This window comes from Mycteria americana, chromosome 8, assembly GCF_035582795.1.
Source record: "Mycteria americana isolate JAX WOST 10 ecotype Jacksonville Zoo and Gardens chromosome 8, USCA_MyAme_1.0, whole genome shotgun sequence".
Lineage (NCBI taxonomy): Eukaryota > Metazoa > Chordata > Aves > Ciconiiformes > Ciconiidae > Mycteria > Mycteria americana.
This window is the reverse complement of record NC_134372.1, coordinates 7498565-7514061: the sequence shown is the minus strand read 5'-3', so window position 1 is coordinate 7514061 and position 15497 is coordinate 7498565. Positions and strand designations below refer to the sequence as shown.

The window sequence follows — 15497 nt, the reverse complement described above, 5'->3', positions numbered from 1 at the left end:
GGCAGGGCTGGGGCCGAGGGTGGGAGCAGGGCAGCCCGGACACTTGAACCAGACATGGTCACACGAACGCACGGACTCGTCACACAGCTTGCCACACTGAACAGAAACACCTCAGGGGCACTGGGACGGGCAGCAGCTCCGTCCTGGCGGGGCCAGGGCGGTGGTCAGGAGGCCGGCAGGGTCGGCTGCTCCCGACTGCTCCCCGAAAGACCCCCCCCGAGCCGCCCTGAAGTGCCGCGGTGCAACCTGTGCAAATTGGGGGGGTGAGCCCCTCTCCAGCCCGCGGGGCACTGGGTACCCTCACATCATGGACTCCTCCTCCTCCTCCTCCTCCATCTCCCGGTCCACCTCGATGGCCGTGTTCTCGTAGCTGGTGATGCCCCCATATTTCCGCATGTGTACCATCAGCGGCTTGGGGGACTGGCTGCCGGCCAGGCTCGCCACGTACATGCCGGTCCGGTTCTCCTCCAGCGATGGGCCCCAGTCCATGGCGGGCCGGCTGGCTTGCTGGACTCGCTGCAAGAGGACAGGCGGAGGGAGCACGGGCACCCTGCACTGGCAGCCCCTCTGCTCCCCAGCTGGCACCCCCAGCCAGCAGCTCACCCACCCCTCCCGGGGGACGGTGTGCTCTGCCGGCCCCGAGGGACTGGAAGAGCTCCCCATGAGGATGGGATGGGGCCAAAAGCTTGCCCAGAAGCTTTTTGGGAAGGCAGCTCTGTATAAATGCCCTGCTGTGGGCTGCGGAGGCATTATGGTCTGTGGGTGCTGGTGGCGAGGGCTTGCGGGAGCTAGGGGCTATCGTAGGGCTGTGGCCCTGTGGTGTGGGGTCAGAGTCGCCCAGGCAAGGGGTTAACCTCAGCCAAGGTGGTTCCTGGCCATGCCACTATGCCCAGGGCTGTGCCAAGCCAGGTTGCGGCCAGTAAGTGCTCCAGCCAGGGAGTTGCTGCCTGGGGAGGGCAGCAAGCTCTGCTGCCTCTGCTTTCAACAGCCTGGGGAGAGCAGCAAAGCCCAGCCAGAGCTGGGAAGGCTGTGAGCAGCCAGCAGCTCCATAACCTGCTCCTAGGTGAAACCTTTCAGCAGAGGGATCCCACCTGTGCTGCCTGCTCGGTCCGGCAGCTGCCTTCCTTGCTCTGTCATTGCTCCTGCAAAATGGGTGCAAAGTCCCATATGCCCATGCCCGCCCCACGCTATGGAAAATGTACTTCCCCACAGGGCAAGGCGCAGCAGGCTTGTTTTGGAGGGGGGACGGGCACAGGGCTGCCCCTTGGGAAGCTGCATGACCCAGTGCCTGCCTGGCATTGCAGGAGGGGACGCTGCTGGAAATGCCCTGGGATGCGCTGTCTCTCACACCCCATGGGCAGCAAAGAGGGACGGGGACACACACCTCCAGGAGAGAGGATGCAGAAATTGTGGGAGGATACAGGCTCAGCAGTGGCTCGTGGTCACCCCTGCACATTTCTGGGGTGTTCCCCAGCAATGCTGGGCCCCAACACCTCCTACCTCCCACAGCGTCCCTTCTTCTCGGAGCACGGCCACCACCATGCCCACAGGAATCATCAGACAGGAGAGGACTCCCATGAGGATGCCCAAGACCTCAGCCCAGGCAGGGAAGCGGTAGCTGCCGTACTCGGAGGGCTGATACTTGATGATGTTGTACACCAGCAGAGCCTGCAGGTTGGGAAGAAAGCGAGGTCAGCCCAGAGCCCTCTGAAGGTCTCATGCTCAAAAAAGGCCTGGAGACCTCCCAGCAGAACCAGAATGGTCCCTGGGGCAGGAGACCCCAGCAGAACGACTCCTCGCAAGGGGAGGTCATCCAGGGATGCTGGCACCACTGCAGCTCTCCAGCATCATCCAGCACCTCAAGCTGAGCAATTACCATCATTGTTGCTGGGGACAGGACCAGCCAGCAGGCTCTGAAGTAAGGCCCTGGTTTGAAGCCCAGCATCATGTGGATATCTCGGCAGAACCTCTTCATGCCTGGAGGAGGGAGAGGGAGAGGGACTCAGAGGCCGTGATCCCTCCCCCGAGCCAGCTGCCTGTACCAGGTTGCCCTGCACTGACCAAAAGTGGTGGTTTGCATCCTCTACAGCAAAGAAGTGTCTCCCCTCCCAGCTGGGAAATGCAGGAAGGGGGACCCAGCTGGTGCCATCCGAGGGACCGGGCTCAGCGCCCCGAGTATCTCTGGATAGGTGAATCCAGTGATGACCGAGAAGAAACAAGAGGCTGGAGCAGAGGTGTTTCATGCCCCATTGTGAGGCTGCTGGCTCCCCTACCGCTCCCTCTAAATCCCTCTCTTCATACAGGCAGCACACTCCTCCCTGTGCCCCTGTGGGGACAGACCCCCTTACCATAGACACGTGTCACCACGAGGCAGGTAGTGATCACCACCACCATGAGACCAAAGCCAGCGCTGTAGTCATCCAGTAGGACCAGCCAGTACATCCCACCCTGTGGAGGCAAAGCACGGTGGCCAGCATCCCCGCGACCAGCATCCCAATAAACACCCACCCATGCCCTCCCACTTTTGGGACATGTCCCCTTAGCCCCTTTGGGGGCACTGGGGAAGACAGCGGTCAGGCACCCCCAGGAGACATCACTCTCCTTCTGGGGTTGGTGCAGGGACAGGAATAACGCTGTGTCGCTCCCCTTGGACCTCACACCCCCAGGAAGCCGGGCTCATCCATCGTCTCTCTTCCACCTTGTTAGCTGCTGTGAATACACGTGTCTCTGCAAACTCGGCCCCTGGTCTAAGCTCTCCCTAAAATGAGGCCCTAGCTGGTCCCCACGATGCATCCAGCCCCGCACCCATACCTCTGTTGTGAGGATGAGCCCCATCAGGAAGAGAGCAATGCAGATGAGAGCTGAGAAAGAAGCTTTCTTTGGCCTCAGGTAGTAGGGAAATTCATCTGTCACTGCCGTAACGATGGTCTCCATAAAGGCAAACTGCACACAAGGGAGAAGAAGGTCCCCTGAGCCCCCTGGGCTGCCTGGGCACCACGGCTGGCTCGGTGGCCTCTGTCCTTACCTGGCTGTCCAGGCCCAAGGTTAACAGCATGAAGAAGAACAGGAAAGACCAGAATGGAGAAAGGGGGAGCATTGTCATGGCCTGGGGGTACACCACAAAAGCCAGGCCAGGACCTAGGGGAGGCAAAGGACAGCAGGGTGAAAAGGGGGTGACAGCTCTGGGCACGGGGGGATGGAGGAGAGGAGAGCTCAGCAGAGCGGCACCACGGCAGGGACCTGCCAGGGGTCTTGCAAGATGGGCAGGAGGGGTCTAGCAGCAGAGGGTGGAGAGGTGCAGGAGAACCAGCCTGCTCCTTGCTCAAGCCTTTATTAGACATCACTTGGTGCTGCTCAAGGTTTGCATGGCAGGAGCCAGTCTCCCCTCTTCCCTCCCCCTTGGCCAGCTGAGCGTACAGCTCCAGCCCTCACGCTGACACCCTCGGATGCCTTCCATCCTGGAAGGGATGCTCCTCAGTGTACCCAGGCAGAGGGTGAAGGAGAAACAGTCTTTGTTTGACCTCACCTGCTTTTGCCACCTGGTTAACAGGGACCCCAAGCTCCTGGGACATGTATCCCAAAACAGAGAAGATGGCAAACCCTGCCAGGATGCTGGTGATGGCATTGCCCAGGGTCACTATGAACGTGTCCCTGCAGAGGAGAAAGAAGATGCTTTGAGCATGCCCACTCCTTCCCACCCCACACCAGTGCATGGTGGCATTGCCAGCCCCAGGTGCCACAGTAAGGTGCCCCAGTGCGATTCTCCTCCAGGGCCTCTCTTGGCATGTGCTTTCCAGGGTCAAAAGGAGCGTATATCTAATGACATGGGTCATTTTGTGGGGTTCCTCCCAAGCTTGCTTTCCCCAGTGGAGGGGATCAGCCCAAATGTCCAACATTCAGACTCTCCTCTCTGCTGGTGACCTGCAACGGATGCTGGGGACAGGACAAACATGCACAACTAGCCTCAACTATCCTCAGCCTTCAGCACCTGCAGCACAAAACTTCTGAGCCAGGCACTATGTCTTGATGCTTCGGAGAATTTTCCTTCCACAGATCACTGTCCCTCTCGAGCCTGTGCAAGCTGCCAGGTATCTGTAAGGTGCTTGGGCAAGGAGCAGGGCTGGGTGACCGTGTGCTGCACTGCATGCTTCTGCTGACTTTGAACCCACCAGCTGAGATATTCATGGCTCTCCTCAACCCACAATTTTTACGAGACAGCAGCTGGCTCCCACCTGTAGATATTCTGATGGAAGGTGTTGTATGAGGCGAAGGTGAGGAGGCCCCCAAAGCCTACCCCAAGGGAGTAGAAAATCTGCAGGGCTGCCTCGATCCACACCTGGAGGAAGGAAACAGGTCTGAGGAGAGCAGGGGTTTGGAAACCTCCCCCTGAGGAAGAGGGAGTTGGAAATACGCTTCCCCAGAGCCCCCAGCACATCTTCCCCAGCCCTCCAGGCATGCAAAGCCTGCAGGGTCTTTGCCTTTCCTTGCTAACACACTCCACCACTCGTAGTGGGTCAGCTGGATAGTGGAAAGGTTGACAAGAGCATTTTAGAGCCAGCCCCCCGTGGCATTAAATGCCCTTGTAAAACGGGGTGGTCTCTGCTACCAACACTGCTGACCGAAGGAAACTCCCCGCTTTGCATCCCAAGAAAAACAGAACAGCCAAATCCACCACGGGCACCCATCGCCACCCCCCAGCCCGTCACAGGGGCTGGGCTAATCCTGCCCATGGTCCTGGTACCCAGGGGAGGTGGTGAGCACACCATCCCCTGCACGGACAGCCAGAAACGCAGGCACGGGGCTGGGCCAGGTGGGAAGAGCAGTATAGACAAGGCGTGGAGCACACACAGATTGCTGAAAGGCAAATACTTTTGGTCTGGGAGCAAGCAAGAGAGAGAGCTTTGGGTCAGGGGGTGGCCAGAAAAGGGACCCGAGTAAGGGAACCACCTCTGTTACATGCTGGAGGTGGCAGGAGAAGCTTCATTTTTGTGTCTTGAACAAATTGCACGAGATCCTGCTCACCTTGGAAGACAGCAAGTGATCAAACTGGGGTGTGAGGTAAAACCGGATCCCCTTCCAGGCCCCCTCCAGGGTCACGCCACGAATGAGCAGCATCACCAGGATGAGGTACGGGAAGGTGGCAGTGAAGTACACGACCTGCGGGAGAGCAGAGCCAGCTGGGAGAGCCAGGAGCGAGAGCACAGCACAAGGGGTCCCCCCCAGCCCTGTCCCCGGGGAGGGACACCACATCGCCTGGCATCACCCTGCAGTGCTGGGGTCCCTGGGATGCAGCAGGGCCAGCGGTGTCCGCCCTGCCAGTGTCTGGGTGTGCAAGCCATCCCCAAAGTGGTCTGTATGCAGCTGACGCTGTTTATGGGTCTCACTTTCCCAGACGTGCAGAGAATCGCGGGCACTGGTGACTGTCCAGCCCTTACCTTGCCAGAGGATTTGACTCCCTTTAGGATGCACAGATAGACGATAGTCCAAGAAAGGAGCAGGCACAGACACAAGTTCCAGCGGATCCTGCCAGGATCCCCGATCCCAGAGCTCCCTTGGATGTGCAGGACGTACCGGCTAGGGCAAAAGAAGAACCACAAGTGAGCAGCCACAGGCACCCCCTGCCATCTTCCAGAGACCCTCTCTGAACGTAGCAATGCCTCTGCTGCAAAAAATAACCTTGTCAAAAATCTCAGCAATGAGAGAGCAACAAGGCGCTGGCAGCTATTTGCCACGGAAGGGGAGCAGTTGGTGTGATTTCTCCACCAAGCATTAAAGAGCCCAGAGGGGATGCCTGGTGGCTTGAGAGCAAATTCCCAGCCAGTCCAGGCTTGGGATGCATTTCAGTCTAACTTATCTCCAGGCCAACAAAGCAGAGCTAGATCATGGACACCTCCCACATCCCAGGGACATGATCCCAACGGCTGAACTGAGATATCACCCACAGCTGACCCCAAGAGCCCACCACTGCACCCACAACGCCCACCATGGGTGTCCACCATGCCATGAGATGTGCAGCACAGCCCTTCACCCTTCATCCCATCCCCATGTTCTCCCCAGTTGGATGCCAACCATGTCCCCACGGCCAGGTCAGGCTGACCTCTTTACCTCCAGTACTCCTCGCTGGGGCTGACGGTGTTGGTGATGTTGACGGGGAAGGTGGTGTTCCCCGCCTTGATGACGTGGTGGTCCAGGCACAGGTCGGTGTTCCACCAGTTGCCGCAGTGCTGCCAGGGCAAGTCGCTTGTGAGGGATGCAAAGAGGTAGAAGAGAACGTAAGCAATGATCATATTGTAGTAAATGGCCACCAGGGAGACGATGAGGATCGTGCCCATGCCAACGCCTGGAGGAAGGAGAGGGTAAAGAAGGAGTGAGCCATCTCTCTGGAGCGGAGCACATCCAAAACCAGGGTCAGACACTGGATCTCAGCAGCCAAATGTTTAACCAGTCAGAGGTGCACCTGGTGCGGGGAGCCTCTTATTGCCATTATACCCTCCGGACGCGCCTTCTCTGAATTGGTGGTCTACTGCATCATACAGATGATTTTACTCCAACTTAATGTTGAGAGTAAAAGTACTTGATTTGACCTTTTTTTGAATGCTTTATTCTTACCTTTGTCTTTAACAGTCATTGCTTAGCTTTGATGCTGTATTTTATAAACTAGCTGGCTTAATAATTTTCATACAATTTCTAGAGCTGATCATGACATCATGAAGACTGATAGATCTTAAATATATCTTGCAGCTACTAAACCAGCTAACCCAGAAGTCCAGCCTGCTCCACCAGGATTCCCCCAGGATTTAACCTTTGATTCTAACAAGAGCTTTGAGGACCATGGGACGATGCTGCTGGTCCACGTCCTCATCAAGCAGCTCTTCCCGAGGCCCCGCAGAGGCTCTGGACTTCACTCACGCACCTTTAAAGAGAGGGCTTATCTTCCAGACAGCGAGTGGCCCCAGGCTGGAGAACTGGCCAAGCGACAGCTCCATGAAGAAGATGGGGATCCCACAGATGGCCAGCATGATGAAGTAAGGAACCAGGAAAGCTCCTGCAAGAAGCAAGAAAAACAGCCTAAAAATAACACCAAGCAAACACCTAAAGCCCATCTATGACAAGGAATAAAGTTCATTCAACATCTGTGGCCCTGAGGGATCTACACCAAAATCTGGAAGGCAGCAAGGGGCAGCAGCTCACCATTAGTGCAGGAGGAAGGGGCTGGGATTCACCCGGTGCCGTGCTTTCCCTCTCCACACAGACTCTCTTTTCTCCTTGAATCTTTTGCAAATACTGTGAAATTCTCCAATTATTATTGCATGTGACAAGCAGTTACTCTGGGAGTAGTTGAACAAGCTCAAGTTCAAGAAAGTTGAACTTTGCACCATCACACTGGACTCTTGCATTGCAAAAGGCTCGCTCCCTTCCTTTGATACCTGGGAAGCATTTGCTGACCCCACTGAGTCCTGGAGGACATCAGACCAAGAAGCTATTTGAAACCAAGGGGGTTGCTCAGGTGGTATTCAGTCCAGCATAGAGCTGGGGACGTCTCCAAGGCCATGAGTGCAGAGTTGGGCTGGTGAGTCCCTTCCACACATGGGTACACATGGTTAATGCCTACAGCAAGCATGGGGGTCAGGAGGAGGCTTCACCCCACAATAACAAATGCTACTTCCCAGCCCCGAGAAGGGGAAGGGGCATCTCTTCAGAGACACGTCCCACCAGCCCAGCTCAGTGAGGGGGAGACACGGCCACTCCAAAGGATGCCCAAGTACCTCCTCCATTGGTGTAAGCCCTGTAGGGGAACCTCCAGACGTTTCCGAGGCCCACACAGTATCCGATGCAGGAGAGGAGGAAATCCAGCCGCCCCGTCCAGTTCCCTCTGTCTTCCGGGCACTCGGAGCCCAGGTCCCCGTCCTGGCTGCTGGGGCTCACCAGGAGCTCTGGCGTCACCGGCTGAGCGAGAGAGCAGGGGATGGGAGAGGGCAGCCGGGGGTTGAGGAAGGAACAAAAACAGGGGACGAAGAGCGGGAGAGAGGGAAGGAGCGCCGAGAGCTCGGGTGTGAATTGGTGACCCCGAGTTGCAGCATTGACACTTGTCCTTGGGGACACCCTGTCCTGGCAGTTCTCTGTGCACCACCCCAGCCGATGTCCTGCTCTGCCAGGAAGGGATGAATGCAATCCCACACGGGCAGAGCTCCCCTGGGAAAGGCAGGATGGCCGCGGTTCACCCTGTGAGGCCAGGACCCATCTTGCAACCCAATTTCCCAAGAAATCCTCTCAAGGGGCCATGATAAACTTTCCTGATCTCTTGCAGAGCATGGGACAGCAGGGGAAGAAGCATTGCCAGCGTGCCAGGGAGCGCGATGCACCCAGCCCCTGCCCTGCCGGGCACTTGGCTGCCATTAAATGCTCTGTGCGTTTTTCATGCTTTTCCAACTGCCAAAAGCCTACGCTGTGGGGATTTAGTGACGCGCTCCCAGTTGTCCCTGCTGGGCAAGCTCCTTCCAGCTCTCCTAATCTGCCCTGGACCAGCGGGGCACAGGCAGCTGTTCAGCAGGAGGGGGGATTAACCCATTCCCTTCCTCACTGGAGCGGCCTCAGCTCTGCAAGAGGGAGGCGCGAGTCCTGCACTTGACATTTAGCTTGGGGTGATGCACCGGGAGGGCTCCTTGGCATCAGGTCTGCAATGAGATGTTTGGTCTATCTGAACTTCCCCAACCTCCTGACCCTGGGAGAGCAGGAAGGGTATCCCCAACGGCTCCCATCCCACCGGCAGTCACCAAAGCTGAAAGCCTCAGCCAGCAGCTGCCAGGTGGGATCCCATCGCAGATATCCCCTCAGCAAGACTGGGCAGCAGAAAGGGGTGGGATGAGGATCCTGCCCCTGTGCCACTTGGTCTTGCTGTGCTCCTGCCCGGAGGTATGTTGGGTTTGGCTGGTACTGAGGCACAGAGGCAGAAGGATGCTGGGGTCCTTTGCTGACAGGGCACCAAGACCAGGGCAGAAGGAGCCCATTTGGGAGCCTCCCCTTCCTCCTGGACTCTCAGAAGGAAAAAGCAGCCATCTCCATGTCCCTGAGTTCACAGATCGTAGGGAACAAGCCCATGGGATGTGGTTGAGGGAGAGGGGCCTGGATTTGGAGGGATCAGCCAGAACAAGGTGTGGGTCCCCTGGCCACCAGTGTGCACATGTGCTCAGAGCCTCAGCAGACCTGTGCCCCCTGGGGAGATCAGAGCTGACTGGAGAGCAAGCCCAGTCCTGCCCAGCCCCACAGCCCCTGGGAAGGTGGCAGCCACCTCCTCTCCTCCTCCTCCTCCTCTTCCTCTCCGCTGGACCACAGGATGCTCCTGCTGCCGGTTCCCATGGAGACAAGGAGCCGTGCTGCCGATGGCGATGGCCGCACGCTCCCACCCTTCGCAGGGTGCACCCCGCTCCTCCAGCCAAAGGCTGAAGGCACCGAACGCGCAGGCGAACCCACCCCCACCCGGCGTGCAAACCCCTCGAGGAACAGGACGAACCGGGGCAAACTCTCCCCAAAACCAACCTGAAATGCACAGCCCGAGCAAAGGCGTTACACTAAAACCCACCATCAAAAGCCCATCCTTGCTGGATGCCACCATCACAGGGCAAGGGCCAGAAGAAAAGCTTCAGAAACACAGGCTGAAAAGTCAAAATGTGACCCAAATATAATACTGTTGCTATAAAACCGTTGCTACCTGGCAGCCCTCCTGCAGCTGTTTAACACAGCTCTCCGGCTTAGCAACTCCTCCAAACCGTGGCCACGCTTGCTAATTAACCCGGCGTGCACAGTGGGCACGACCTGCAGCAGCCCGTGTTTGTGGGCGATGGACAGTCGGCTCTGCAACATCCCTCCTGGAAGTTTCAGCTACTAAAATCTGTATTCACAAAGGTACCTGCTGGGTGGGGACAGGAGCTATGGGGCCATCACAGTTTGGTCCTCCCCCAAAAAATGCTTCCCAGTCCATCACACTGCCTGGGGAGCTCTCGCTTTCCAGGTTTGCATCACAGAGAAACAGCAAGCAGGGATGCTGGGAGATCATTAAATCCTCTCGCCTCATTCCTGCACCTCTGCTTGAATCCTAAAGAGCTGCAAGAGGGCAGCACTGGAGCTGCATGACCTGATGAAATGCAGGTGCCCATCCACCAGGTGTGGCATAGAAATCAACACAGAAGCAACAAAAAGAAAAGAAAGGAACCAACCAGACCTTTCCCAAACGGTACATGGCCTGGTCCCCATCTCAGTCACCCTTTTCAAAGGCCGTGGGATGTAGTTTATCACCTGTGTCTCGGTGATGAGTGCCCCCATTATTAATATCTTTAACTGGAACGCTGCAGTTTAAATCTGGGACCCGGGGCAGAAAGCAGAGACTGCTCAGCAGTCGGATAGACCCCAAGGACGGTGACACTGTGGTCCCCATTGGGCAGGATGGGGAGGCACGGGCCAGGGATGCTGCTGGAAAACACACACGGAGGCTGCTCCATGACTGCGATGCCCCAAAATGCCCCAAATCATAGCTTTTCCATAGAAATCACAGAAAACCTGGCCTATTTGACTTAAAATGAATTGTAAAATGCAGTATTTAAGGATTCCAGCCCATCTTTGTCCCAAATAGCAGAGAGATGCACACCTCTCTACTTCAGGCTGCTGGAAATCTCACATGCCAGCTCGATTCCAGCCTTTTTTTTTAGGATTAACGCTCCCTTTCAGCCTCTGTCATAACAGGAATTCTCTTTTTCAGCAGCAGCTGGAGTGCTCTAGTGCTACGACATTGCTCTAGTGCTTTCCACCGTCAACTGCCATCTTTCAAACCGGGCTCCCGTCTCCCGGTTATAAACAGACGGGGACTAACAGCTCCCTTGGCAACCACGTCCTCTTTGAGCACGGCATCACTTTCCATTATTCACCAGAAGATGCTCCCAAAGAAGTCAGCAAAGCAAAGGTCACCGAGAAGAAAAAGCACTTTAGTCTCTGCCAAGATAAGAGCTGGCTTCCATAAAGAAATTGCCCTACGCTAATCGTTTTCTGTAAACCAATTTACTTAAACCAGTGCAAAACTCAGCTGTACCCCTGAAAAACCAGGCAGATTAAAGTTATTTTTTAATCATATTTTGTCTCCATTCAAACTGGCATTGTGGGGTTATTTTGTCAGTGTTTTGTGCGTGGACCGCTGCCTTTGATTGGGAGAAATGCCACCCGACGCCAGATTTCTCCCCTGCGGATCTGAGCCGTGTGCGAGCACAGTGCGTCTGCAAAGTGTGAGTCACTTCAGATTAGTTTGAATTGCTCGTTAATCTCTTCAAGAAAAAAACCCAACAACCTAAAAATTTATTCAAATGTAATATCACTTAGAAAGTGAAGTAAATAAAGCATCTCTATGGTGTGGAAGAGCCCCTTGAAGGGCTGCGCTAACCCCGGTTTCCCCCAGCACATGCCAGGAGAGGGAGCAAGCGATGCTGGAGCCAGCACAGGGGGTTTGGGGGCTGGAGATTGCTGAGGCTGAAGCAAACTCATTACAGCGATGTCCAGGGCATAGGGAGCATGCACAGCTGCAAATGCTTATGGCCTTTCATCCGAAAACCCTGGGGAAGGGGCGGGGAAGGTTGGAGGCAGTTTGTGGCAGGCAGAGGAGGGCAGCGGCTCAGGCAGGAGGATGCTGCTTGGCAGCCTGGCCGGGTACGTGGAGGGACAGCCCAAATCCTGGCTCCCACCGCTGGCCTCCGTGGGCTTTAGTCCATTTCTACCCAGTAATCCCCAAAGCAAATAATCAAACAAATAAAAAACATCCACTCGGCTCTCCTGGAAATAACTATTATGCAAAAGCCAACCTGAAATCCTTAGAGCCTGAGAAAGATCTTCTCTATTAAAGAGGAATTTCCATATGTCGAAAACATGTCTGGGGAGAAGGCTTAAAACTCCCAGCTCCCTGGTGGGAAGCGGATCATAATGAGAGGGAGAGGAGGCTGTTGGGGTCCCGGGGCAGGTGCTGAAGCCGGGGCCGTGCAAACTCCTCCATCGGCCACAGCCAGCTCTGGGCAAGCCCGATGCCAGCATCGGACACGGTGTCCCCAAGGTGCAGGGTGGCTGTGAGCACCAGGTTCTCCATCTGGAGCTCAGCAGGAGTATTTTTGGGTAATGAAGGACAGCAGGGCACTGAGTAGCACTGGGAATGGGGAAAATAACTCTGGACACATCTGCTTTCCATTCCAGCTGATCGCTGTGGGACTAAGTGAATTCCTGAATAAATGTTAAACAGGATCACCAGCAGCAGAGAAGTTCAAGTATCTCAGGAAGCCTTTGGAAGGGACAAAGACAACTTTTAATGGATCTTGCAGTCAAAAAGTCATCTGAAAAACCAATTTGTAGGAAAGAGGAGGAGAGCGAAGAGCCAGACAATGCCTCCAAACAACAGCAGAGAAAGGTAGGCAGCCCTGAGGCTGCCAGGACCATCAACAGCTGCTGGCTTTCACCAGGCCACTGCTGGCTTTTTTATGTCATGTCCCAATATCCGAGGAATTTCCTAGCAGGGATGAAACTCCCTTGGTTTTCATTCATCTGAAGGCTGGCACAGGTTGGAGTCGCCCTGCCCTGTGGTTAGTGGGCACGGTTCGGCAGAGGGCAGAGCCGAAGGGGCTCACAGCCCTGCGTCGCTGCCCGGGATGCTCTGGGAAGGGCTGGCCCACCGGCAGCAGCAGCGTGTCCCCATGAGGGACCTGTGGCTGCCAGCCTCTGCCACCCTGCTCCACCGTGTCCCCGTGCAGGGCAGGCAGGAGAAGGGGCTTGGTGCCGGACACGAGGGGAGATGGGGATTCAGAGAGCCTGGTAAGAGGAAAGCGGCAGTGGAGGGGAGCCTAGGATAGGAAAGCTGGGTTTAAAAAAGGTTTCCAGCAGGGTATAAAAGGGGTTTCCAGCTCTGCCAGCTCTGCCCTGAACCCACAGTTCAGGGTCCAGCACCACCCAGCCCCCTGTAAGTCCTACGGAGGAGGAGGAGGAGGCAATGCAAGCTACAGGGGGGAAAAGCACTGCCCGGCTCCCTGTGCTCGTCCCGGCGGGGGGGGGGAGCCCCTCACCACCCCCCCGCGACCGGGCAGTCCCCGGGGCTGGCGGGAGCAGCGTCCCCGGGGAGCCACGCTGCGGGGAGCCAGCTCTGCCCACGGGTGCCCACCCACAGCCGCCCGGCCAGACACAACATGAATCATTGCCGGCAGCACCTGCTGGCAGGGGAGGGATGGCAGAGAGCGGGCAGCCAGCCGGAGCGGGCAGCAGGCAGCTCTGCCCGCAGCGCAGGGCCTCTGTGGTCTGCTAATTGCAGGCAGGCAGGAGCAGTCGTTACGAAATGCCCCCCATCCCTCTCCCCACGATCCCGCTTCGGCCCCACGCACGCACGCTATCCCCGTTCGCCATCCCTGCCAAGGAAAAGTCTGCCGGCCGCGCACGGAGGCTCCCCGGGCAGGGGATGGCGGGGCCATGGGCACCCCTTGGCCCCGCTCCCGGCCCAGGGGGGCACCCCCGCTCCCCGGCTCTCACCTCCCGGAGATGCTGCTGCCGAATCTTCTTCATCCCAGAATCCTGTTGCTATGCGCTCCCCGCTCCGACACTTTTTCCTCTCGCTTTCTCCGGCGATAGGGAGGGAGAAGGGGGAGCGGGCGAAGCGATAAGAGGTGAGGAGGGGTGCCACTTTCCTGCCGGCTGGGCTGGCGGGAGGCCGGGGGGACGGGGGGAGCAGGGCTGGAGGAAAGATTTGCCTGGAGTTGAGGATGGCTGCGTGCTGAGCAGGCAGGGAGGAGGAGACGGCTCTCGGCAGGCTGGAGAAGGGCTGTCTGTCAAACGCACCCCTGCTGGGGGGGGGGGTCCGGGACCTCAGCCCCCCACCGGGGCCAGGAGGAGGAACGGCTGCTGCCTTACTCATGCCACGAATGTGTCAGGTCTCCCTAGGGAGGGACCTGACTTTGCAGGCACCCCGGGGGTCCTACGTGGGTCCTACGTGCCCCCAGCAACAGTGGCAGCAGTGCAAGTGCAGATGCCAGAAGTTCCCAGCATCTTTCTGTCCGGCTCTGAGCTGATTTTGCTATGGCAGGACACGGCTGGAGCCTGAGCAGGTCGGAATTGACTTCTCCCTGTGCTGCCCAAGCCCAGCGCCCAGCCCAGGGGATGGGGATGCTCAACAGCCATCGGTCCCTTTGGGTAGGACCAGCACATCCTGCCGTGCTGGGGGCAAGAGCAATCCTCGGGCAGGTCCCAGGGTGAGCAGCTGAGTCCAGCATATCATGGGCCCAATGCTGGAGCACAGGTCACATCTCCAGGGTTCAGATGTCCCTGCTGAGTCAGCAGTGGGATCCTACAGCCCCAAAGCCCAGGGCGATGCGGGCTTTTCCCTGTCATGCTCAGTCAAATCCCCAATGAGGTGGCAGAGAGCTGATCTGTGGCTTCTTCTCCCACTTTCAAAGTGGGAAATGTCCCACGTGGGGCTGCAAGAGGGGACAACCCCACACGCCCCAGGGCCAGTGTGGTACCAGGAGAGCTGCTGTCTGCCTCAGGACCCCCAGTAATGCCTCTTTGCCTTGATAGTATCCTCTTGTCCTTCACTTTCTCCCTGGTCTGTGCCCAGTCCGTCAGGGGGTGTGTGTCCCTTTTCCTTGCAAATGCCCTACGGTGCTCCAACCTGTCCCAGACCTGTCCCCAGCTGCTTTGCTCAGGTTTAAGGCTGAGCAAGCAGCACTGGGGATGCAGAGGACAATGACAGGGCTGGGACTGAGAGGACCCAGCCTGCCTGATGTAAGAGCAAATCTCCCTGACGTCTAATGGCAGTTGTGCTCCTACAGCCCTCCAAGCACTTCTGAAAATTTTCCCCGAAAGGAAACAGATCCCGATCATAAAGACACATTCCTGCAGAATCCAACACAATGAAGTGGCTCAGCATTTGCACAGTGGGTCTTTCAGAGCTAACATTTACCCAGATTTCCCAGTGGGAAAGGAGGAAGAAGCAAACTATATAACCCAACAAACATCTTTTTTCACACGCTCACAGCTTCCTCAAAAAAAAAAAAAGCCTTTGGGAATTCATCAACCCAGGTTTTACCTGCCTTGGACTCACCCATCACTTCTCCCTCTGCCGGGATGCTGGCGGGGAACGCCGAGCCCGTAGCTGGCCAGGCTGGTGGCCGGGGGCCACATCGGGCACTGTCCCAGCCTCACCCTTCCTGCTCAGGGCAGGGATGCTTTGTTTACCTTTCATGCCTGTGTGATCTGAACCACCCCTTTGGCTTTTTCCCTCGGGATCCACCTAAAGAGAAGTGTCCCATGGCCACCGCCGCAGCATAGGAGCTCATGGAGCCCATGGAGCTCATAGGAGCTCATAGGAGCCCATGGCCACCGCCGCAGCATTATGGCCTCAAGTTGCGCCAGGGGAGGTTTAGACTGGATATTAGGAAATTTTTCTTCACCGAGAGGGTTATCAAGCATTGGAACAGACTGCCCAGGGAAGT

General features: G+C 57.0%; 1 protein-coding gene across 1 annotated transcript; it reads right to left on the bottom strand.

Moving 5' to 3' along the window:
- Window positions 1-300: 300 nt before the first annotated feature.
- Window positions 301-13572, bottom strand: SLC6A7 (solute carrier family 6 member 7). The gene is made up of 14 exons (XM_075509483.1): window positions 13540-13572; window positions 7767-7947; window positions 6914-7045; window positions 6106-6340; window positions 5436-5574; window positions 5023-5157; window positions 4233-4336; window positions 3527-3651; window positions 3026-3138; window positions 2812-2943; window positions 2349-2448; window positions 1877-1977; window positions 1501-1668; window positions 301-516 (listed from the first exon to the last, which is right to left on the bottom strand). The coding sequence occupies exons 1-14, from the start codon at window positions 13570-13572 to the stop codon at window positions 301-303; spliced, it is 1914 nt and encodes a 637-aa protein (XP_075365598.1).
- Between the last annotated feature and the right edge of the window lie 1925 nt (window positions 13573-15497).